General features: G+C 46.4%; 1 protein-coding gene across 2 annotated transcripts in view; it reads left to right on the forward strand.

Annotated features, from left to right (window-relative positions):
* The first annotated feature begins 1,577 nt into the window (after nt 1-1,577).
* The window catches only part of wdr91 (WD repeat domain 91), a 29,338-nt gene continuing 6,372 nt past the window's right edge, over nt 1,578-24,543 (forward strand). The window contains exons 1-13 of one of the 2 annotated variants that reach the window (XM_031898071.1): nt 1,578-1,803; nt 7,560-7,707; nt 7,878-8,057; nt 9,927-10,134; nt 12,693-12,775; nt 14,531-14,655; nt 14,798-14,984; nt 16,235-16,390; nt 16,684-16,877; nt 19,414-19,564; nt 20,679-20,773; nt 22,841-23,009; nt 24,056-24,164. In XM_031898071.1, the coding sequence (XP_031753931.1) occupies nt 7,585-7,707; nt 7,878-8,057; nt 9,927-10,134; nt 12,693-12,775; nt 14,531-14,655; nt 14,798-14,984; nt 16,235-16,390; nt 16,684-16,877; nt 19,414-19,564; nt 20,679-20,773; nt 22,841-23,009; nt 24,056-24,164 (1,780 nt within the window). In that variant the 5' untranslated portion in view covers nt 1,578-1,803; nt 7,560-7,584. 2 annotated transcript variants of the gene reach the window in all.

A 24,543-nucleotide genomic window follows, 5' to 3' on the forward strand; every position in this document is an offset into this window, starting at 1 on the left:
AGGCTTCCAAAATCATATATTGAAGGTTTCAAAGCCAGAAAGGTTTTGGCGCCGTTTACAAACGTTCAGGTCCGAAAATTTTGTGACTTTCGGAACGCAACCACAATATTTTCTTACGACTGATAAAAGAATTTTCTAGACATTTTCAAACATCAGAAATTATCATGGTTACTGCGAATTTTTTGCATATCGTGATTTTAAACACAAAAAAAATTGTGGTTTAATGAACGGGTCCTTTAGGGGCCATTTCCTTTTTTTTCTGATTCAGATTTTTAGCACTAAAACTGGCAGAAATAAAAAGTTGCGACTTTTTCGAGATTTACTATGCGTCCAAACAACAAAAAATCCGAATCTGACAATTCCCAGCTAAAAGTTGCCGAGATCCTGTAGAAGTCAACAGCAAATGCCCCTTCCCTCTCCTCGCAAGACCCTTCTTTTGCCTTGAAACTTTCAGATTTTTGACGATGGTTTTTGTGACTTGAGAAAATTTTAAAAATTTGAGTTTTCGGGGGACAATTCAAAAAAGTTGCTGTTTCGGCAAATTTTTCCCATTTTGGATTTTTTTTTATTAATGTCAAGCATTCGTTGAAGTGAGTTTCACTGAATTTTTAAAAATAAAAAAATGAGGCCTTCATAATTCATTTTTTATAGGTTTTGAATTATTTGCCTTCTCTCTTAACTCTTTGCAGCTTTCAAATGGGGGTCACTGACCCCGGCAGCCAAAAATATATTGCTCTGTGAGGCTATAGATTTATCATTTGTTTTTCCATTCAGGTCCTCTGCTATTCATATTACAGCCTCTCATTTAAACTGCTTCCTAGTTGCTAAGATAATTTGAACCCTAGCAACCAGACAGCTGCTGAAACTACAACTGGAGAACGGCCCGACAAAAAGTAAAAAACTAAAAACAATACAAAATAAAGACCAACTACAAATTGTCTCAGAATATTACTCTCTAACCCCTTTTATAAGTAAAAACTGACCCATGTTCTGGCCGTTCCTTTGGGATTTTTAAAAGCGTATTTATCAATGGGTGAAATACCTCACAATTTATAAATAAGGATCAAAATATCTCATAGGAATGAATAGAATGAGTTTTTATGTGTCAAGCTCTATACTCTACCTGGTCGTAAAGGCTGTGGGTATGTCTTGCTTTACCACCCACCAACCTGGAAATTAACCCTATGTTTGCAAAGGCTCTTACACAGCAGATAAAAGTTGCCAACTGCAATAGCAAACACACTGCAATAAAAAAACGTGGGGTTACTGATGTTCAAAACATGACTACATTAATGTCTATGACTTGTTTCAATATGCTCAACTGTTATGATGTCATTTAATATAATTATGACAACACAGGACCTATTTGCCAGAGCACATCATAAGACAACACTAATGAAAGAAATAAACTGACGTATTTTCCAAGGTTAGGATTTAATTACGTATATAGTAACATGAAACTGCAGCGTTACGTTAATAGTCAGTGCAGCGTTTGTGGGAAAATATCTGTGAGCGCCCCCAGCTTTCAAAATCATGAGCAGCCTCGTTTTCAGAGGAAGATGGCGGAAGTGAAAGGCTCCTATCTCCCGCCTGTGCTTGCCCTCTGGAGGCTGCGCTGCCTGTATCTATAGGGGACTTTCATATCCCCTCGTGACCCGCGCTTCCTCTCTGTGTCATGTGACCCGCAGCTCCAGAGCTGCTCAGTGACAGCATCCTGACGAGTTGGAATGCGGCTGTGGTGACCCCCAAGGTACTGCCAGCTGGGGGGCAGCGTGAGCTGGGGGTTGTTTAGGGGCTGAGGGGGTAAGTATGGATGTGGGGGCAGTGTGGGAGGTACCTATGGGGTTGTGTGGGTGGTACTTATGGAGCAGCAGATTTTAATTATGGGATAGTGTGGGGTTAGTTATGGGGCTGATGGGGCAGTGTGGGGTTAGTTATGGGGCTGATGGGGCAGTGTGGGGTTAGTTATGGGGCTGATGGGGCAGTGTGGGGTTAGTTATGGGGCTGATGGGGCAGTGTGGGGTTAGTTATGGGGCTGATGGGGCAGTGTGGGGTTAGTTATGGGGCTGATGGGGCAGTGTGGGGTTAGTTATGGGGCTGATGGGGCAGTGTGGGGTTAGTTATGGGGATGAAGGGGCAATGCAGGGTTACTTATGGGGCTGATGGGGCAGTGTGGGGTTAGTTATGGGGCTGATGGGGGCAGTGTGGGGTTAGTTATGGGGCTGATGGGGCAGTGTGGGGTTAGTTATGGGGCTGATGGGGCAGTGTGGGGTTAGTTATGGGGCTGATGGGGCAGTGTGGGGTTAGTTATGGGGCTGATGGGGCAGTGTGGGGTTAGTTATGGGGCTGATGGGGCAGTGTGGGGTTAGTTATGGGGCAGTGTGGGGTTAGTTATGGGGCTGATGGGGCAGTGTGGGGTTAGTTATGGGGCTGATGGGGCAGTGTGGGGTTAGTTATGGGGCAGAATAGGCAGTGTGGGGTTAGTTATGGGGCCGAATAGGCAGTGTGGGGTTAGTTATGGGGTGGAATAGGCAGTGTGGGGTTAGTTATGGGGTGGAATAGGCAGTGTGGGGTTAGTTATGGGGCAGTGTGGGGTTAGTTATGGGGCTGATGGGGCAGTGTGGGGTTAGTTATGGGGCTGATGGGGCAGTGTGGGGTTAGTTATGGGGCTGATGGGGCAGTGTGGGGTTAGTTATGGGGCAGAATAGGCAGTGTGGGGTTAGTTATGGGGCCGAATAGGCAGTGTGGGGTTAGTTATGGGGCGGAATAGGCAGTGTGGGGTTAGTTATGGGGTGGAATAGGCAGTGTGGGGTTAGTTATGGGGTGGAATAGGCAGTGTGGGGTTAGTTATGGGGCCGAATAGGCAGTGTGGGGTTAGTTATGGGGCCGAATAAGCAGCATGTAGTTAGTTATGGGGCCGAATAGGCAGCGTGTAGTTAGTTATGGGGCGGAATAGGCAGTGTGGGGTTAGTTATGGGGCTGATGGGGCAGTGTGGGGTTAGTTATGGGGCTGATGGGGCAGTGTGGGGTTAGTTATGGGGCTGATGGGGCAGTGTGAGGTTAGTTATGGGGCTGATGGGGCAGTGTGGGGTCAGTTATGGGGCGGAATAGGCAGTGTGGGGTTAGTTATGGGGCCGAATAGGCAGTGTGGGGTTAGTTATGGGGTGGAATAGGCAGTGTGGGGTTAGTTATGGGGCCGAATAGGCAGTGTGTAGTTAGTTATGGGGCCGAATAGGCAGCGTGTAGTTAGTTATGGGGCGGAATAGGCAGTGTGGGGTTAGTTATGGGGCCGAATAGGCAGTGTGGGGTTAGTTATGGGGCCGAATAGGCAGTGTGGGGTTAGTTATGGGGCCGAATAGGCAGTGTGGGGTTAGTTATGGGGCCGAATAGGCAGTGTGGGGTTAGTTATGGGGCGGAATAGGCAGCGCGGGGTTAGTTATGGGGCCGAATAGGCAGCGCGGGGTTAGTTATGGGGCGGAATAGGCAGCGCGGGGTTAGTTATGGGGCCGAATAGGCAGCGTGGGGTTAGTTATGGGGCCGAATAGGCAGCGTGGGGTTAGTTATGGGGCGGAATAGGCAGCGCGGGGTTAGTTATGGGGCGGAATAGGCAGCGCGGGGTTAGTTATGGGGCCGAATAGGCAGCGTGGGGGTTAGTTATGGGGCCGAATAGGCAGCGTGGGGTTAGTTATGGGCCGAATAGGCAGCGTGGGGTTAGTTATGGGGCTCAATAGGCAGTGTGGGGTTAGTTATGGGGCGGAATAGGCAGCGTGGGGTTAGTTATGGGGCGGAATAGGCAGCGTGGGGTTAGTTATGGGGCGGAATAGGCAGCGTGGGGTTAGTTATGGGGCGGAATAGGCAGCGCGGGGTTAGTTATGGGGCCGAATAGGCAGCGTGGGATTAGTTTTGGGGCGGAATAGGCAGCGTGTAGTTAGTTATGGGGCGGAATAGGCAGCGTGGGGTTAGTTATGGGGCGGAATAGGCAGCGTGGGGTTAGTTATGGGGCGGAATAGGCAGCGTGGGGTTAGTTATGGGGCGGAATAGGCAGCGCGGGGTTAGTTATGGGGCCGAATAGGCAGCGCGGGGTTAGTTATGGGGCCGAATAGGCAGCGTGGGATTAGTTTTGGGGCGGAATAGGCAGCGTGTAGTTAGTTATGGGGCCGAATAGGCAGCATGGGGTTAGTTATGGGGCCGAATAGGCAGTGTGGGGTTAGTTATGGGGCTCAATAGGCAGTGTGGGGTTAGTTATGAGGCAGAATAGGCAGCGTGGGGTTAGTTATGGGGCGGAATAGGCAGCGCGGGGTTAGTTATGGGGCCGAATAGGCAGTGTGGGGTTAGTTATGGGGCTCAATAGGCAGCGTGGGGTTAGTTATGAGGCAGAATAGGCAGCGTGGGGTTAGTTATGGGGCAGTGTGGGGTTAGTTATGGGGCTCAATAGGCAGTGTGGGGTTAGTTATGAGGCAGAATAGGCAGCGTGGGGTTAGTTATGGGGCAGTGTGGGGTTAGTTATGGGGCCGAATAGGCAGTGTGGGGATAGTTATGGGGCGGAATAGGCAGTGTGGGGTTAGTTATGGGGCCGAATAGGCAGTGTGGGGTTAGTTATGGGGCAAATAGTCAGTGTGGGGATTTGCCAGTTAGCTGCTGTTGGGGCTGGAGAGTTGTGCCAGGAGGCTAGTTGCTGGCTGCAGTGCCCATGGTCCAATAACACGGCTGGAGGGCTGCATCTGTAGCTCAGTAACATGGCTGGAGGGCTGCATCTGTAGCTCAGTAACACGGCTGGAGGGCTGCATCTGTAGGTCAGTAACACGGCTGGAGGGCTGCATCTGTAGGTCAGTAACACGGCTGGAGGGCTGCATCTGTAGGTCAGTAACACGGCTGGAGGGCTGCATCTGTAGGTCAGTAACACGGCTGGAGGGCTGCATCTGTAGGTCAGTAACACGGCTGGAGGGCTGCATCTGTAGGTCAGTAACACGGCTGGAGGGCTGCATCTGTAGGTCAGGAACACGGCTGGAGGGCTGCATCTGTAGGTCAGTAACACGGCTGGAGGGCTGCATCTGTAGGTCAGTAACACGGCTGGAGGGCTGCATCTGTAGGTCAGTAACACGGCTGGAGGGCTGCATCTGTAGGTCAGTAACACGGCTGGAGGGCTGCATCTGTAGGTCAGTAACACGGCTGGAGGGCTGCATCTGGGGCTAAATATAACTACGCCAGACAGGGAACCGCAGAGCTTTCACTTTTTCTTTTAAATAGCAATTGCATTTACAAATAGCGAGTAGTATTTAATTTGACTTCATTAGAAACCCATTACACTTGTTTAGTTTATATCCCCTTTAACACTCTCACAGTTATGTTTTATTGTGTGACGGGTTGGTTCCTTGTTACTATGCAGAATTATTTCCATGCTGGGTTGTGGCTGTAAAGACACTGTTGTCTGCTGCATTGTATATTTGTTAAAGTGTCATTTTTATTTTTTTTAAAAAGACCATTTCCTGTATTTTTTCTCCCGAAACTTCCACTTCATGTTGAATGAGGAAATGTTGATCTGGTTAATAAATGGAGCTGATAATGACTCCTTCCCGTAGGCTGATAAGCAGCCAGCCAAGAATTTGTATCCACCAAACACATACGGGATCTTCTCTGCCCCGTTATCACTGGGCCCCAGCTACTAACAGTTGGCAAATTCCACTCATGTATTAGCCAATCGGAGGGTTGCTTTCATTGTGTAACTCAAAAGTTGTGGGACTGGTTCCTATGTGAGTGCCCAAAACTGTGCCAATGAGAACCCAGCCTGAAGGCCAGTAAGGGGGAGATTTGGGGTGAGTGCTTATTTGTGCTCTGGGTACCCCTGGAACTATAGCAGGGTGACTGTTACCCCAATGTTTCTATATATCTGTAACCTTGTTATGGGCTAAGGGGGCCCAGCCTGAAGGCCAGTTAGGGGGGATTTGGGGTGAGTGCTTATTTGTGCCCTGGGTACCCCTGGAACTATAGTGGGGTGACTGTTACCCCAATGTTTCTATATATCTGTAACCTTGTTATGGGCTAAGGGGGCCCAGCCTGAAGGCCAGTTAGGGGGAGATTTGGGGTGAGTGCTTATTTGTGCCCTGGGTACCCCTGGAACTATAGCAGGGTGACTGTTACCCCAATGTTTCTATATATCTGTAACCTTGTTATGGGCTAAGGGGGCCCAGCCTGAAGGCCAGTAAGGGGGAGATTTGGAGTGAGTGCTTATTTGTGCCCTGGGTACCCCTGGAACTATAGCAGGGTGACTGTTACCCCAATGTTTCTATATATCTGTAACCTTGTTATGGGCTAAGGGGGCCCAGCCTGAAGGCCAGTTAGGGGGGGATTTGGGGTGAGTGCTTATTTGTGCCCTGGGTACCCCTGGAACTATAGCGGGGTGACTGTTACCCCAATGTTTCTATATATCTGTAACCTTGTTATGGGCTAAGGGGGCCCAGCCTGAAGGCCAGTTAGGGGGGGATTTGGGGTGAGTGCTTATTTGTGCCCTGGGTACCCCTGGAACTATAGCAGGGTGACTGTTACCCCAATGTTTCTATATATCTGTAACCTTGTTATGGGCTAAGGGGGCCCAGCCTGAAGGCCAGTTAGGGGGGGATTTGGGGTGAGTGCTTATTTGTGCCCTGGGTACCCCTGGAACTATAGCAGGGTGACTGTTACCCCAATGTTTCTATATATCTGTAACCTTGTTATGAGCTAAGGGGGCCCAGCCTGAAGGCCAGTAAGGGGGAGATTTGGGGTGAGTGCTTATTTGTGCCCTGGGTACCCCTGGAACTATAGCAGGGTGACTGTTACCCCAATGTTTCTATATATCTGTAACCTTGTTATGGGCTAAGGGGGCCCAGCCTGAAGGCCAGTTAGGGGGGGATTTGGGGTGAGTGCTTATTTGTGCCCTGGGTACCCCTGGAACTATAGCGGGGTGACTGTTACCCCAATGTTTCTATATATCTGTAATCTTGTTATGGGCTAAGGGGGCCCAGCCTGAAGGCCAGTTAGGGGGGGATTTGGGGTGAGTGCTTATTTGTGCCCTGGGTACCCCTGGAACTATAGCAGGGTGACTGTTACCCCAATGTTTCTATATATCTGTAACCTTGTTATGGGCTAAGGGGGCCCAGCCTGATGGCCAGTTAGGGGGGGATTTGGGGTGAGTGCTTATTTGTGCCCTGGGTACCCCTGGAACTATAGCGGGGTGACTGTTACCCCAATGTTTCTATATATCTGTAATCTTGTTATGGGCTAAGGGGGCCCAGCCTGAAGGCCAGTTAGGGGGGGATTTGGGGTGAGTGCTTATTTGTGCCCTGGGTACCCCTGGAACTATAGCGGGGTGACTGTTACCCCAATGTTTCTATATATCTGTAACCTTGTTATGGGCTAAGGGGGCCCAGCCTGAAGGCCAGTTAGGGGGGGATTTGGGGTGAGTGCTTATACAATATCTGGAACTCCCAGTGATTTAACCTGTTCTTTAAGCTTTATATATTAATTGGTAAGAGAATTTGAGACTTGAATTCCCCTTTAATGTGATTTTCTTTCCCTATTGGAAGGTCCGGAAATCCAAAAAACCCCGTGATGACGTCGGCAGTGGAGCTTACGGATGACCTGGTGAAGGAATACCTTACCTTCCGGGGGTTCACCAACACTTTAAAGTACTTCGAGGTCGATATCAAAGCAGACAAAGATAAAGGATTCCGCGTAAGACTAGTTATCCTCTACCTTCTCTTTTGCTACAGCTTATGTACTGCCTTTTTGATTTTACTAAAGGGGAACTCTACCCAAATCGTTGATAGAAAATATAATTCTAAGCCATTTTACCGTATGCATTAATCTTGCTTTCCGCTCTTTATTCGCAATTTGTACCGCAGGTGGATAGGATTGTAGAGCAGCTACTACAGTTTGTCCAGAGCTATGACCTGAACGGACTAGTAGAATACTGGGCCTACCTGGAGCGGCGGCTCTTTAGCCGGCTGGAAGATGTCTACAGGCCGACTATCCACAAACTGAAAACCAGCCTTTTCCGCTATTACCTTGTCTACACCATACAGGTGAGTGCTGTGCTGTTTTCCTAGTGGGCCACACTACTGTAGGAAGTCTAGCTGGCTGTGAGAGTAAAGGCCAACTAAATCCTTTTCTGCAAAATAACGTGTGTGTATCATTAAAGAATAAGTAAACCCTTTTTTAAAAATCTTTAAAATTACTCTGCACAGCCCCCAGAATTACATACCCTTCTCCCTGCATCCAGATTTATTGTTTCTCTATTACAAGCAGCTGAACTGCAGCTCTTTTAATGACTTCCTTGTCTAGCGTGAAGCTCCAACTGCATTTGCTTTCTGAGCACTCCTCTCTCTATGGTGAACTCAAATAGGTGCCTACTGCTAATGCCCAGTAGGCATCTCTCTGAGGTCATCATAGTCAGAGAGAGAAGGAGGGCTCAGAATGCAAAATGGGGTGGAGCTTCACGCTAGACAAGGCAGTCGGTAAAAGAGCTGCAGCTCAGCTGCTTGTAATGGAGAAACAAAATAAATCTGCATGTAGGGAGAAAGGTATGTTATTCTGGGGGCTGATTTTAGGGGATTTTAAAACAAGAGGCTTACTTATCCTTTAAACAGTCCCTTTATATCGCCGCAGCATAGCTCTATGGCAATGGAGCTTGGAACAATTTCAAGCATTTCGTCTCTGCACGGGGGGTGAAAAAAACACTTGATATTTCCCTATTAACTTTCTTTAACAACTGCCATAGAAGTTAAAGAAAAAAGGAAAGCTACATCACTGGGAGGAGCTAAATGTTAGGCAACTCCAGTGACTTTAATCACTAACCTGAAACCCCCGACCAGTGCTTCTGGTGTATGTGGGCATTCCTTTTTCTCCTAACAGGAGCACTGTCCAGGGGTATCGGGTAAGCTATTACAATCAATGGGGGCTGTGGTGGTTGTCTGCCCAGCGAGTACAGGTATGGTATCCGTTATCCGGAAACCTGTTATCCAGAAAGCTCTTTTTCTCTGTAATAGTAAAACAGTACCTGTACTTGATCCCAACTAAGATATAATTACCCCTTATTGGGGGCAGAACAGCCCTATTGGGTTTATTTAATGGTTAAATGATTCCCTTTTCTCTGTAATAATAAAACAGTACCTGTACTTGATCCCAACTAAGATATAATTACCCCTTATTGGGGGCAGAACAGCCCTATTGGGTTTATTTCATGGTTAAATGATTCCCTTTTCTCTGTAATAATAAAACAGTACCTGTACTTGATCCCAACTAAGATATAATTACCCCTTATTGGGGCAGAACAGCCCTATTGGGTTTATTTCATGGTTAAATGATTCCCTTTTCTCTGTAATAATAAAACAGTACCTGTACTTGATCCCAACTAAGATATAATTACCCCTTATTGGGGCAGAACAGCCCTATTGGGTTTATTTCATGGTTAAATGATTCCCTTTTCTCTGTAATAATAAAACAGTACCTGTACTTGATCCCAACTAAGATATAATTACCCCTTATTGGGGGCAGAACAGCCCTATTGGGTTTATTTCATGGTTAAATGATTCCCTTTTCTCTGTAATAATAAAACAGTACCTGTACTTGATCCCAACTAAGATATAGTTGTACACTTTGGACTTCCATACATGTGAATGGGCATGATTTAGAACATCCCTTGTATAAACTGCAGTTTTTTTTTTAAGCAAATACAACTTTATTACCAGTGTCTTGTCCCTTTTAAGAGCCTGAAAACCTTGTTAATGCAGACAAATATGGCCCTGGGGCACCACACCATTGTTTGTGAATTTGTGTTGCTCTTTATTTATAACTGTGTGTATACTTTAAACATGTGCATAGAAATATGAGCTAACACAGGAGGCACAGAAGGCCCCGCTCAGAGGAGCTTACACTCTATCTTTGTGTTACAGAGCAGTCGAACAGATAAAGCCCACGAGTTCTTCCAGAAGCAGGCGACGGAGCTGCAGAACCAGGCCGAATGGAAGGAGTGGTTCGCTCTTCCCTTCCTTCCTACTCCCGACTCCAACCGCACCTTCTCTACGTATTTCTCGCGCCAATGGGCGGACACCTTCACTGTGTCTTTGCACAATTTCCTCAGCGTTCTTTTCCAGTGCATGCATATCCTTTTCTTCCTGGCGTACGCCAGTGTTGCGCCATTGTGTAGAATATTTTCCAAGCCTGTCTGGCATAGTTTCCGGTGTGCGTCATGTGAATGACGAGTGCGCCCTATCAGGGCCGCCATTAGAAATCACGGGGCCCCTCACAACAAAATTTTCTGGGCCCCCCTCCTCCCATGCGCGGCCCTCCAATGGCCCCTCCCCCAGTGACCCCTCCCATCAGTACAAAGGGCACACAGACATTGGTAGCCAGGGCAGGGACCCCCTAAAACATTTCTAGTCAGCTTAGAGCCCCCTAAAACATTGCTGGTCCTCCCCCAGTGTCCTCATACTATGGCCCACTCCCTGCTGCTTCCTTCTCCCCCCACCGTCCTTCCCTGCTTCCTGTGGCTCTTCCCCCCCCCCCAGTGTTCTCCTGCTTCCCCCAGTGACTTCCTGCAGCTTTTTCCCCCCAGCGACCTTCTGCTTCTCTTCTGCCTGCTTCCTCCGGCTGCATCCTTTTAATATGTCCTACAGCTCCCCGCTGCATCTGCACACATCAAGCTTACACATGGGGCACAACCAATTAAATTACCCGCTGACCACCAATTGCAGGGCCCGTAATTCTTTAACTGTATCATGGCCTGACCCCCTTTAAATTGAGGATAGTCCGGGCCAGGGACAACTGTCCCCTCTGATGGCGGCCCTGCACCCTATACTTTTGGCATAACTATACTATGGCAATTGACACAGGGTGCTGAGGGACCCCTGGAGCTACTGCCTGGTTTGGAGAGGGCTGTAGCCCAGGCAGGACCGCCATCAGAAACTTTGGGGCCCCGCACAAGTTATTTATATGGGACCCCCCATGAACACAAGCAGCAGTACCAACATTTTGGCCCCTTGTGTGTGTGCCATATAAACAGCTGATGTTACTCTATAATAAGCTGTTCATATAAAGAGTTCCATTGATTAGTGTGCTAATAACTCACTCAGTTTATAGTGGGGGTCAATGGGGTTTTCCCTAAGTTTAACCCCTTCCCACCTACCTGCCCCTGCTCTGCACTGTCATTGCTTGATATGGAAGTTACATAAGTGTTTCATAAGTTACCTAAACTGTGTAAGTTTAGGGGCTCAGTGATATTGATGTGAGGCCCCATAACTAGTCAGTAACAATAATAAATGTACTAATACATGCAGGGGCACAGTAACCAGTTATTCCCCTGCTGTGAAGTTAGGAAATAGATCCCAATACAAACAGCTGATGTGACTCTATAATAACCAGTCATTCCCCTGCTGGAAAGTTCATGTAGGAGCCGCTCATATCAGTCAGTAAATAGATCCCAATACAAACAGCTGATGTGACTCTATAATAACCAGTCATTCCCCTGCTGGAAAGTTCATGTAGGAAATGCTGATATCAGTCAGTAAATAGATCTCAATACAGACAGCTGATGTGACTCTATAATAACCAGTCATTCCCCTGCTGGAAAGTTCATGTAGGAAATGCTGATATCAGTCAGTAAATAGATCTCAATACAGACAGCTGATGTGACTCTATAATAACCAGTCATTCCCCTGCTGGAAAGTTCATGTAGGAGCCGCTCATATCAGTCAGTAAATAGATCCCAATACAAACAGCTGATGTGACTCTATAATAACCAGTCACTCCCCTGCTGGAAAGTTCATGTAGGAGCCGCTCATATCAGTCAGTAAATAGATCCCAATACAAACAGCTGATGTGACTCTATAATAACCAGTCATTCCCCTGCTGGAAAGTTCATGTAGGAGCCGCTCATATCAGTCAGTAAATAGATCCCAATACAAACAGCTGATGTGACTCTATAATAACCAGTCATTCCCCTGCTGGAAAGTTCATGTAGGAGCCGCTCATATCAGTCAGTAAATAGATCCCAATACAAACAGCTGATGTGACTCTATAATAACCAGTCATTCCCCTGCTGGAAAGTTCATGTAGGAAATGCTGATATAATCCAGTAAATAGATCTCAATATAAACAGCTGATGTGACTCTATAATAAGCAGTTTATTTAACCAGTTAAAATGAATAAGGAATGTGCTAATAAGTCAGTCAGTTCATTGGGGGCAGTGGGATTTGCAAAGCTTCTCTGCATTGTCTTTTACTTACATTTCTAGACAAGTTATGTAGAGATACTAGGCAGTGTTTGCAGAAGTTACATACATTGCGTAAGTTTTGGTGTAACTTCATGGGATCCGGAACAACTCTACCCCATTCCCCTCCCATATGGTACCCCTGCCTTAATAGGTGGGGGCAGTGCTCAGGTCAGAACGGAAGGCAGGAAGGACGCATTTTGACACAAGAATCTTTAATAAAAGTGGTTTTATGCACAACAGACTGGGGGGCCCCAACTGCACTTACAGGCGTCCCCGAGCCCTAATGGGTGTTGTATAAACAAGCAAGGGCTGCAGCCTGTGTTTTATGTTTACAGATGAAGGGAAAAAAGGGGTTAATTTGATTAATTACCTTTTCCTCCTTTCCCAGATCGAAGTTTTTTCTGTTTGACTTGTTAAGTGCATATAAATATCCCTTAACTTCCTGCACCTGTCCCCAAAATTCTCACCTTTCAGTCCGATTACCAAAAGATCGCCTGCTTACAGGAAGAGAACGAGATCATGCGTCAGAAGGTTAGTGACCCGGCTATTACACAGGTACCGTGAAGCTGTTCAGTATTCAAACAAAAACCAACAAAATCCAAATGTTGCAGTTCTAATAAAGCCCTTAAATGGGTAATTCACCTTTACATTAACATTACATTACACTAGAGCTTACTACATAAAAACTCTCCCACATTCTATTCATTCCTATGGGATTTTCAGAAGTGTTTTTATCAATGGGTGAAAGTTAGAGTTCAACAGCTGATTAATACGCATTTTAAAATCCCATAGGAATGAATAGGACATGGGTGAATATTTATGTTTAAGGGGGAAGACACACGGGGCTACTAGTAGCAGCTACTTTTTAATGGCTACTAGAGTCCAGAAAATCCCCTGCCATAGACAATACTGAGAATTGCCTCTGCTAAAACACACGTAGAGACAGTAATCAGTAAATGATCAGCATTGTCTATTTTAGTAGCCACGACAAGTAGTTGCTACTAGTAGCCCCATTTGTCTTCACCCTATAGCTCTAAATTGACATTTCGATAAATCTGCCCCTTAATGTGCCCATACACCTTAAGATTTGCTCGCTTGGCGAGATAGCCAAGCAAGCGGATCTTCACCCGATATCCCCACCTATGGGTGGGCGATATCGGGGAGCATGTAGGCTAATTCGATCGTTTGGCGGCAATGGGACAGTTGGTTTGGGACCGCATCAACGAGCCGATGCGGTCCCCGATCCGACTAGATTTTCTAACCTGCCTGATCGAGATCTGGCCGATTTCAGGCCCGGCGGTAGTCCCCATACACAGCCGATTAGCTGCCGAATCGGTCTAAGGGACCAATATCGGCAGCTATAATCAGCCCGTGTATGGGGACCTTTAGTATAAAATGGCCTTATCAATTTCAATTGGTCTTCATATTTTTTTTAATAGTTTCTGAATGATTTACCTTCTTTCTCTGCCTCTTTCAAGCTCTCAAAGGGGGTGGGGGTCATTGACCCAAGCAACACTTCTATAGCTATTCAATCCCCGTACTATTCATCTTCCAGTCTGTTGTTCAAACCACTGTCTGGTTGCAAAGGTAAAAAGGACCCTAGCAACCAGATAGTTACTGAAATTCCAACCTGAACATCTGCCCAACACAAAGCTAAATAATTAAAAAAAACAAAACAAAAAATAAAGACCAATTGCAAACCCCTTTCTGAATAATTTGCCTTCTTCTTCTTCTGCTTCTTTCAAGCTCTCAAAGAGGGTGGGGGTCGTTGACCCCAGCAACACTTCTTTAGCTATTCAATCCCCCTACTGTTAATATTCCAGGCTTTTGTTAAAACCACTGGTTGCAAAGGTAAAAAAAGGCCCTAGCAACGAGATAGTTACTGAAATTCCAAACTGAAGATTCAGCAGCTAATCTGCCCATGTATGGGCACTACCGACGGGCCTGCCCGACTGACATCTGGCCTGAAATCGGCCAGATATCGATCGGGCAGGTTAAAAAATCGTCGGATCGGGGACCGAATCGGCTTGTTGATGCGGTCCCTGGACCAACTTTGCCTATACCCGCCGTTATAATTCGATCGTTTGGCCCCACGATCTAATTAGCCTGAATTCTCCCGATATTGCCCACCCGTAGGTGGGGGATATCGGGAGAATATACGCTCGCTTGGTGACATCACCAAGCGAGCGGATCTGAAGGTGTATGGGCACCTTTAGATGTTGATGTTCTATTCAGAAACCTGATTTATAGAAATTTATACCCTCTGTGTGATTTCTGCTTTGTTAGCTCTTTGCTCTGCAAGCAGAGACCTACCGGTTAAGGAAAGACGGGCCATCGGAGCCCTTGGTGCTTCACAAGCTGCCTCACTATGTCTCCAACATGGACAGACTGGGGGATTCTGAACTGGGCAGGTGAGAGTGCTCTTTCCCTGAAGGTATAAGAAAAGCAGAGTCTGTCCTGCTTCACCCCTTAACCTTGGGCTTTGGGGCACTAGCATTAGATTTGGTGGAACTATGTTTAAATTCTGATAATTCTTTTCTTCTTCTCCCTCAGTAATATAATGTCAAGTCACAGCAATACCAACATGAATACCCCATCACAAAGGACCTCTGGCTTCCTATCTTCTCTTCTCGCCCAAAACAAAAAACCCCCACCTCCCAAATCAACTCTGCCATCTGTATCATCCCCAACGCAGAGTGGGGGCTCTGTACCTCTGAAGAAGGAAGTGGCAGTTAGCCAGGTTGGTAACCTGTAGTCTAAAATAATTGAATGATTATTAAATGGAGTTTATTTTCTGTACATTGGTTGATTGACATCTGGTTGGCCGACATTGCGGCAGGGTTCAGGATTAAAGCTAAAATCTAAAATAAGGTACAGTTGCCATTATGCTTTATGTAAAGGGCCTAAAACAGTATTTATTTTTATTCTTATAGGGCTGCTGTACTCACCAGTGAAAGATTAAGTCAGGGGCATAGAATAATGTAGGATTACTGGCTTTGTAATGCAGGAAAACTTTGAACAACTTTAGATTCTCTCTCCTCTCAGATAGGGGCCATACATATAATATTTGCTTGTTTTTTGCCCAATGAGTGGACCCTTGCCCAACATGCCCACCTAAGGTGGGTGATATCGGTTCATAACATCAGGGATATTGCCATGGGGATAAGGACTGCATCAGTGAGCCAATGTGGTCCTAAACCTGCCTGACCTTCATCTGGCTGATTTTCAGATATTTGTTCAGTGGGTCCTGAAAACTGGCAGATAAGATGTCAAATTAGTCTGAAAATTCTGAATTGGTGGCTTGAATCTGCCTATATATGGCCACCGTTAAGGTGGCCATACACGTGAAGATCCGCTCGCTTGGTGAGGTCACCAAGCGAGCGTATCTTCTCCCGATATCCCCACCTACGGGTGGCCGATATTGGGTGAATTTAGGCTAGAGCGCCGGAATAGGCGCAGTCAGTTCGGGGACCGCATCAACGAGTCGGTGCGGTCCCCGATCCGTCTAAAATTTTTTAACCTGCCCAATTTCAGGCCAGATGTCAGTCGGGCAGGCTGGTCGTTTGTGCCCCTACACAGGGTCGGACTGAGCTGCCGGGACACTGGGAAAAATCCCGGTGGGCCCCGGGTGGGGGGAGGCTATGGGTGTGGGCTATGGGCGTGGGCTATGGGCGCAGTGGGCCCTTCGCCCCCAGTCCGACCCTGCCCCTACATGGGCCGATTAGCTGCCGAATCTGTCCAAGGGACCGATATCGGCAGCTACAATCGGCCCATGTATGGCCGCCTTAAGTCAGGGATATTGAAAATCTAGACCTCCAGTTGTTATTGTACAAAACATCCAAGCATCTCCATGACAACCTTTAGCTTTAAGTGTGATGCTGGGAGATGTAGTCCAATAACAGCAGGAAATTTGCCGTTTAAAAAAAATCTCTAACGGGATATATATTGTTTCTTACCCCTAAAACAAGTTCTGCCTGATTCATCATTTAGGCTCAGAAGGCAAAAGAACTTGTTGGCGGAACCAAAGAAGTCAGAAGCAGCCCGAATATTCTCGGCGTTCCCGGCACGGAGTCGAGTATGGTGCAGCAGAGGCACAAACGCCAGCAAGAAAGGAAGGAACTTCTATCTAAGACAGCGTCACAGGTGGTAAGTAGCATAGGAACCCTGTTTTAGCATGTTTATATTTAATTGGTGGATTAAATTGGAAACCCCACTATGGAGTTTTAGTGGTGACCCATCTGTAAGCAGAACAAATGTTTCCTGGAAGAGCATTTAAATCATTTTCCTGATTGGCTGCCTGGATCACAGCCTTATTAATCCATATTCCCCTGTTTATGTTGCTGATAATGTACATTTAGAAGAACATTAACTATGAAATATGATTATTATCATTGCCCCAAGGTATCTGGAGTGTGTCATAATGTTTATTTTGTTTTTAGAGCACTGAAAAAAAGGCAGAGAACTCAGACGCTGATCCGGATTTGCGTTCGGACACCCAAAATGACACGGTGGACGCAGTGACCAGAGGTTCTGGGGCAAGCGGTGCTAGAAAAGAAGAGAAACCAGCACAACCATTTATTGTGCTGAGCCAGGACGAGTATGCGGAACACCATTCCTCCATCATGCACTGCAGGTACGGATGCACATCGAGATTATTTGTCAAGTTCAAGCAAAATATGATTCATAGAGGGAGCCAGAGAGCCATTGAGTTTCTGAGCAGGGTCATTGCACCCATACTGGAACTTCAGGACAGTGATGAACTCTGCTCAGTGACTTCATGGTAAAATATAATTCTCTGCTTGCCTGAGTGTAGGTTTCTGTCCTGTGAGTCCTTTTGGTGCACTTTAAAGTATTTTTCTGGTTTAATGGATTGTAAACCCAATATCAATGCTCTCCCACTGCGCTCCCCCCAGTTATCCATAGAAGTTGCTTAAAACCGTAATTACAGGCGCAATAAAATTCACCAATGAGTATTCTACTGACCAAAAACATATAAATGCAAAAGAATTCACTGATTCCCAGCACTATGTCAGCCATCTTGCTGTCATTTTACATATTGCTCTCTCCCCTGATATGGACCTGTGCTTTATATTATGGCTGCCTGACCCTTTTAGTACCAAACTATTGTGCTTTTTGCTCCCGGTATTGTTGCAGTCAGGGCAGTGCTTAGTGGGACCTGGGTAAAGCTATCCAGTAGGGTATCTCCATATTGAAGCGGCCCATTCCCTCCACTCCATAGACAACAATAAGTAGGTGTTGCAGCAGCCAGCAGGGCTTCATGTATTTATGGGGCCACATATCACACATAGATAATGTGCCGGCCTCCACCAAGAAAAATAAACATTTTCAGTGCAGGGCTTTACTTCTTTAGGGCCATCACCTAAACATGGCTTGGTTCTAATGCAACGTATAACGTAGATAGAGTTGATATAAGCATTTTGTCATGTGACTTTAAAAAAAAAAAAACACGTTATGGTCCGAGACTTATTCCCTTGACACTGAGAAGCTTTGTTTGCCCTGAGTGTTCTCATGTGATACTGCGTGTCTGCATATACAATGTGGTCAGCTGTTTAGTTTAATCTGCTTTCAGCACCATGCCTACGTTTGGTGTTGGTACCCCTTTCAAATTGGGTTTGTTGGACCTCAAACTGTTCTATTACTTTATTTCTCTTACGTCCTGGGGGACACAGGAACCATGGGGTTTAAATCACCTCTCGTCAGGAGGCAGGACACTTGCACAAAAGCTGAATCCTTCCCCCTATATAACTCCCTTCGGTCTTCAGGTACTCCAGTTTTTATAGTGTCAAGGAAAGGAGGTGGACAGAGGCCTCTAGAGAGCCGGATTCTCTCTTTGCATTCTCTTCCAGCTTCTAAGGCCACAATTGATTGGTGGATTAAGGAGACAGTCCCGTAGGGCATGTATTTCCCTCCAGAAACTACCTCCTTTTCAGATAAAAGCCAACTCTACTTGGGCACTTAGTGCATCATGGGCTTGCAGGAACATGGCTTCTGCAGAGCAGTTATGCAAGGTGGCAACGTGGTCATCTGTTCATGCTTTTACTAAATCCTATTGATTGGCCGAGGCAGCTTTTGGTCGTAAAGTTTTAAGGTCCCCATACACGGGCCGATTGTAGCTGCCGATATGGGTCCCTTAGACCGATTTGGCAGTTTATCGACCCGTGTAGGGGCACTAACGACTGGCCTGCCTGACCGATATATGGCCTGAAATTGGGCAGATATCGATCAGGAAGGTTAAAAAATTCAGTCGAATCGGGGACCGCATCGGATCGTTGATGCGGTCCCTGAACTGACTGCGCCCTTAACAGTCGTTAGCTTATTTTCCCCCGATATTGCGAGAGGATATTGGGAAAAGATCCGCTCGCTTGGCGACCTCACCAGGCGAGTGGATCGTTACGTGTCTGGCCACCTTTACAGTCCATTGTATTGTAATAGGTTCTTTTATCAACGAGGTGATCCATCTGTTTTCTTCCCCACCCTGTTAGGGGACGGCTTTGGTATGTCCCTATGGTTCCTGTGTCCCCCAGGAAAGGGATTTATTTCCTTACTGTTAAATCCCTTTCTCTCTAGTCCGGTGGGGGACACAGGACCTCCCACCCAGAAAACAGAGAAGGTCTTCTCCTTCTTCTCAGCCAGTTTATGTTGATCAGGTTGACTTCAAGTTAGTAAGTTTGCTCGGTTCTTTTGACACAACTGGAGTACCTGGAGGTGGAAGGGGTAATATAGGCGGAAGGATTCAGCTTCCTTGCCTCCTGATGGGAGGGGATTTAACCCCATGGTTCCTGTGTCCCCTATATAGGATTTAATGGTAAGTATCGTATATACTCGAGTATAAGCCGAGGTACCTAATTTTACCTAAGAAAACTGGAAAAACTTGTTGACTCGAGTATAAGCCTAACATAAGCATCCAACATAATATATTATGTTATATATTATATTCAGATTGGTTTATACTCAATTATATACGGAGCTTTGCCGGATGCGCACTACCGGAATACAAAGGAGCACTGACGGATTACTTGGGACCTGCGCCGGTAGTATTCTTGCCTCGAGTATAAGCCGAGGATTCCTTTTTTAGCACATTTTGAGTGCTGGAAAACTCTGCTTATACTCGAGTATATACGGTAAGTAAATCCCTTTTTCTCTGGCAGGGTTGACTGCTCAGGGCGTCGGGTGGCGAGTCTGGATGTCGACGGGGTGATCAAAATCTGGTCTCTCGATGGCATCATGCAGACGAAAGCTTCCGCCATCTCCAAGTCCGCTCTGCTCTCCCTGGAATGGGCGACCAAACGAGACAGACTGGTGAGAGTTCTTTGTATGGGTGGCCATGATTTCGGGGATTTCCAACTCCTAAACCTGTACTGCTGAACTACAGCTTCCATTGTCACCACTGGGATTGGGGGGGATGCTGGGTAAACCACCTGCAGATTCCTGAATTGATAGACAGACTCTCCCAGATATTTTAAAGGGGAACTCTACCCAAACACAACTTAAGCTTTTTGAAAAGTAAACATAATCTGAGCAGGGGAATTTTTTTATTTAGTGTGTTTTTTTCCCTGTAATATATAGACATCTGTGGGCCCCCTAAAGCTGCTGCTGTAGACATGGGCCCACTTGTTCCTATATATAAATAAAGGCCTGATGGTGGCCATACACGGGCTGATTGTAGCTGCCTATATCGGCCCCTTAGACCGATTTGGTAGCTTATCGGCCCGTGTAGGGGCAGCAATGACTGGCCTCCCCGACCGATATCTGGCCTAAAATCGTCCAGATATCGATCGGTTAGGTTAAAAAATGTAGTCAGATCGGGGACCACATTGTTTCGCCCAGTGTGACTGCGCCCATTACCGTCGTTATAATTTGATTGTTTGGCCCCAGGGTGAAATGTCCGAATTAGCCTAGATTAGCCCCCAATACCTCCCACCCATAGGTGGGGATATCGTGAGAAGATCTGCTCGCTTGGCGACCTTGCCAAGCAAGCGGATCTTAACATGTATGGCCACCTTAATGGTTGGAGGCATCTGGGCTTGATACAGCCCTTTGCGTGATAAATGAGGGTTTTTGACTGTCTCTGCCATCGAACATTAAACATGCAGCTGCTTCAAACCACCAGTTTGGTATTTTAGCAGCTATCCGGTTGCTAGGGTCCAAATTACCTTGGCAACCAGGGAGTGCTTTGAACGAGAGACTGGCATTTGAATAGGAGAGCACCTGAATTAAAGTAAAAAGTAACAATAACAATAAAATTGTGGCCCGCAGCAATAGTTTTGTTAACAGCTAGGGTCAGCGACCCCCATTGGAAAGCTGGAAAGAACCAGAAGAAGGCCAGTAATTAAACTATTAAATAAAAAATAAAGACCAATTGAATCTCACACTTGTCTTGTTTGTTTTTCCCTCTGTCTGCCCTCCGGACCAGCTGTTACTTGGAAGTGAAGTGGGCACGGTGCGTCTCTATGACACAGAAGCAAAGAAAAACCTCTGTGAGATTGGGATAGTAGAGGACATGCCAAGGTAACTTACTTATCACTTTGTGTGGCCTTTACTATCAAACGCTGGAAGTGTAGTTGGAATGAAGATGGCTGCTTGATGCAGAGCACTTACCTGACTTACAGGGGTTAACTTAACTTTTAGTATGATGCAGAGAATGCTATTCTATGACAATCTACAATTGAATTCTTTAGATTAATGTACGGCAGCTCTGCAGTTTGGAACTTCAGCAGCTACCTGGTTGCTAGGGTCCAATTCAACCTAATAACCAGGTGGTGGTTCGAAAGAGGGACAGGAATACGAAAAGAGGAGGGTCTAAATAGAACAGGGGTGGGCAAACTAAGGCCCGCCGGCCACGTCCGGGCCGTTGGTCTTTTTAATCCGGCGCCGACTCCGCAAGTCTCATCATGCCAGACTTCTGGGGACTGACGAGCGGAAATGGCATAACGCTGACCCGGCCCTGAGCAAAAAAGTTTGCCCACCCCTGAAATAGAAAGATAAGGAATAAAAAGTAACAATAACAATACAATTGTAGCCTGACTGAGCACAAGTTTTTTGGCTGCTGGGGTCACTGACCCCCATTTGAAAGCTGGAAAGATGTAGAAGATGAAGGCAAATCATTCAAAAACTATAAAAAAAAAAAAAAATGAAGACCAATTGAAAAGTTGCTAAGAATAGGCCATTCTATAACATACTAACCGTTAAACTGATGGTAAAACAATCCTTTATATAGTAATGATTTTTTTTTTAGGTTGGTTTATCTGAATGAACCCCTTTTAGAAGACCATAGTGATTACCTTAATATGCTCCGTGCCCTATAGGGATTCCCCGAACCCAGTTTTTCGGGTTCGCCCGAACCCCCGAATCCATCCCAAGGGATTCACCCGAACACCAACGTGTTTACGTGGACATTTAACCCTTCCAAATCTGAATTAGCATGTGCTAACTAGGATTCGGTTCACCCAGGCACTAGGGATGCATCAAATCCAGGATTTGGTTCAGTATTCGGCCTTTTTCGGCAGGGTTTGGATTTGGCCAAATACTGAACAGAATCCTGGATTCGGTGCATCCCTAGTGCCCAAGGGAAAAGTAAACCCAATTCCAGTGCTCCGTCAATGGAGCCTAGAGGTTTGGGAGGTGTAGCCACACAAAATAGGTCATTTTGAAGCACAAACACACAATAGAAAGCGCCTAAATCCAATTTATTGGTAATACAACCTGCTAAGCCCTATTCTGTTATCTCTTATTCATGTTTATAATGCAAACAACATGCTCATGTTTTAATGATTACTAAATGCACTTTATTACTGTTGCATCAATTTCCTTTATACTGCCCTGGCTTTAAACCTTTATTAGCATGTAATAAATTCATTGCACTCCTCTCTGTCTCCTAATTTCCGCTGTGGGTTTGCATTATCTGATTGAGTAACCTTTATACTTCTGCTAAAGCTTCTGTTAAACTGTCATCTGGGTCTGGACTTTAATTTTACTTATATATTAAGGTGCCCATACACGTTAAGATTCGGATCTTCACCCGATATCCCCACCTACGGGTGGACGTTATCGGGGAGCATGTAGGCCCTGGGGCCAAACGATCGAATTATAATGGGGCAATGGGGCAGTCGCTTCGGGGACCACATCAACGAGCCAATGCGGTCCCCGATCCGACTAGATTTTCTAACCTGCCCGATCGAGATCTGGCTGATTTCAGGCCAGATATCGGTCGGGCAGGCCCGTCGGTAGTCCCCATACACGGGCTGATTAGCTGCCGAATCAGTCTAATTGACCAATATCGGCAGCTAGAATCGGCCCATGTATGGGGACCTTTAGTCCAGGTTATTCTGTTGCAAGTGTCTTGTGTTCTAGAACATTGGCATAGAGGCCAACCTTTCCAAATCAGGAAAATTAGTCTAAGCCCCTATTGTGCAATATTGCTTTAAGAATGCAACCCTGATGTTGCTGGACTACAGCTCCCAGCATGCCTCACCCTTCATTATATATTACATTATTCTGGGATTTGTAGTCCGGCAACAACTAAATAAGCAGCTCAGCAGGGTTTACCTCCCCTTTAATGGCTTTCTTGTGCTCTAGGATCCTGTCCCTTGCTTGCAGTCCAAGTGGTGCTTCCTTTGTTTGCTCAGCGGCGGCAGCGACCTCGCCGAGTCAGACAGACCCGACTTATTACAGCTACGGGGAGAGCGGGAACAATCAGGTGCCGGGAAAACTGCTGCTGTGGGACACAAAGACAATGAAGCAACAGGTACGATTCAGCTTGTGGTGCAAATAAAATACACTCGGCAAAAATTGGGGCTGAAGTTGATTGTGAGCTCACAGGGTTACTGTAGGAAATCACAGGGCTTTATTTAGGTACCAGCTCCCAGTAGGTATCAGAATAGCACTCAATAGTAAGAAATCCAAGTCCGGCTTGGGACTCCTCCAGTTACATGGGAGTAGGAGAAACAATAGGTTAGCTGAAAGCAGTTCCAATGTGTAGCGCTGGCTGAAAGCTCAGACTCAGGCACACTTTACTGCTGCGCTGCAAGTTGGAGTGATATCCCCCCCCCCTCCCCCCCATCAGCCGATCAGCAGAACAATGGGAAGGGAGCAAGATAGCAGCTCCCAGTAGGTATCAGAATAGCACTCAATAGTAAGAAATCCAAGTCCGGCTTGGGACTCCTCCTGATACATGGGAGTAGGAGAAACAATAAGTTAGCTGAAAGCAGTTCTAATGTGTAGCGCTGGCTCCTTCTGAAAGCTCAGACTCAGGCACACTTTACTGCTGTGCTGCAAGTTGGAGTGATATCCCCCCTCACCCCCAGCAGCCAATCAGCAGAACAATGGGAAGGGAGCAAGATAGCAGCTCCCAGTAGGTATCAGAATAGCACTCAATAGTAAGCAATCCAAGTCTGGCTTGGGACTCCTCCAGTTACATGGGAGTAGGAGAAACAATAGGTTAGCTGAAAGCAGTTCTAATGTGTACTGTGTGTGTGCTGGCTGAAAGCTCAGACTCAGGCACAAGGCACTGAGATGGCGCCTACACACCAATATTACAGCTACAAATACATTTGTTGGTTGAAGAATAAAAGGTTAAATGGCAGAGGGAATTGTTTGCTGTGTAACAGTGTCATTTAGAAATAAAAAGTGCCCCATAAATATCATGACAGTGTCCCTTTAAGCTCATTCATTAAGTGGATCTTTGCTTGATTTTTTTTCCCTTATACACACAATGCCCATTGGTAGAAACCAGTCTATATGTGACAGTCTGACGCTAACTTTATATCTCCACCTGTGATTAAACCCTACCAGCTGCAATTCTCTCTGGAGCCCGTGCCCATAGCAGTAAACTGTACGGCTTTCAACCACAATGGGAACTTGCTGGTGACGGGGGCTGCTGATGGCTTTATCCGACTTTTCGGTAAGTGGCGAACGCACAATGGTTAAGTAGAGCTGAACTCCAAGTAACTTTGACTCTGCATTGAAATACATTATTTGAAAATGGAGCACTGTGTACATGTTGCAGCACAGCAGTAAAGTGTGCCTGAGTCTGAGCTTTCAGAAGGAGCCAGCGCTACACATTAGAACTGCTTTCAGCTAACCTATTGTTTCTCCTACTCCCATGTAACTGGAGGAGTCCCAAGCCGGACTTGGATTTCTTACTATTGAGTGCAATTCTGATACCTACTGGGAGCTGCTATCTTGTTCCCTTCCCATTGTTCTGCTGATCGGCTGCTGGGGGGGAGGGGGGGGGGATATCACTCCAACTTGCAGCGCAGCAGTAAAGTGTGCCTGAGTCT

This window comes from Xenopus tropicalis, chromosome 3 (assembly GCF_000004195.4).
Source record: "Xenopus tropicalis strain Nigerian chromosome 3, UCB_Xtro_10.0, whole genome shotgun sequence".
NCBI classification, from domain to species: Eukaryota; Metazoa; Chordata; class Amphibia; order Anura; family Pipidae; genus Xenopus; species Xenopus tropicalis.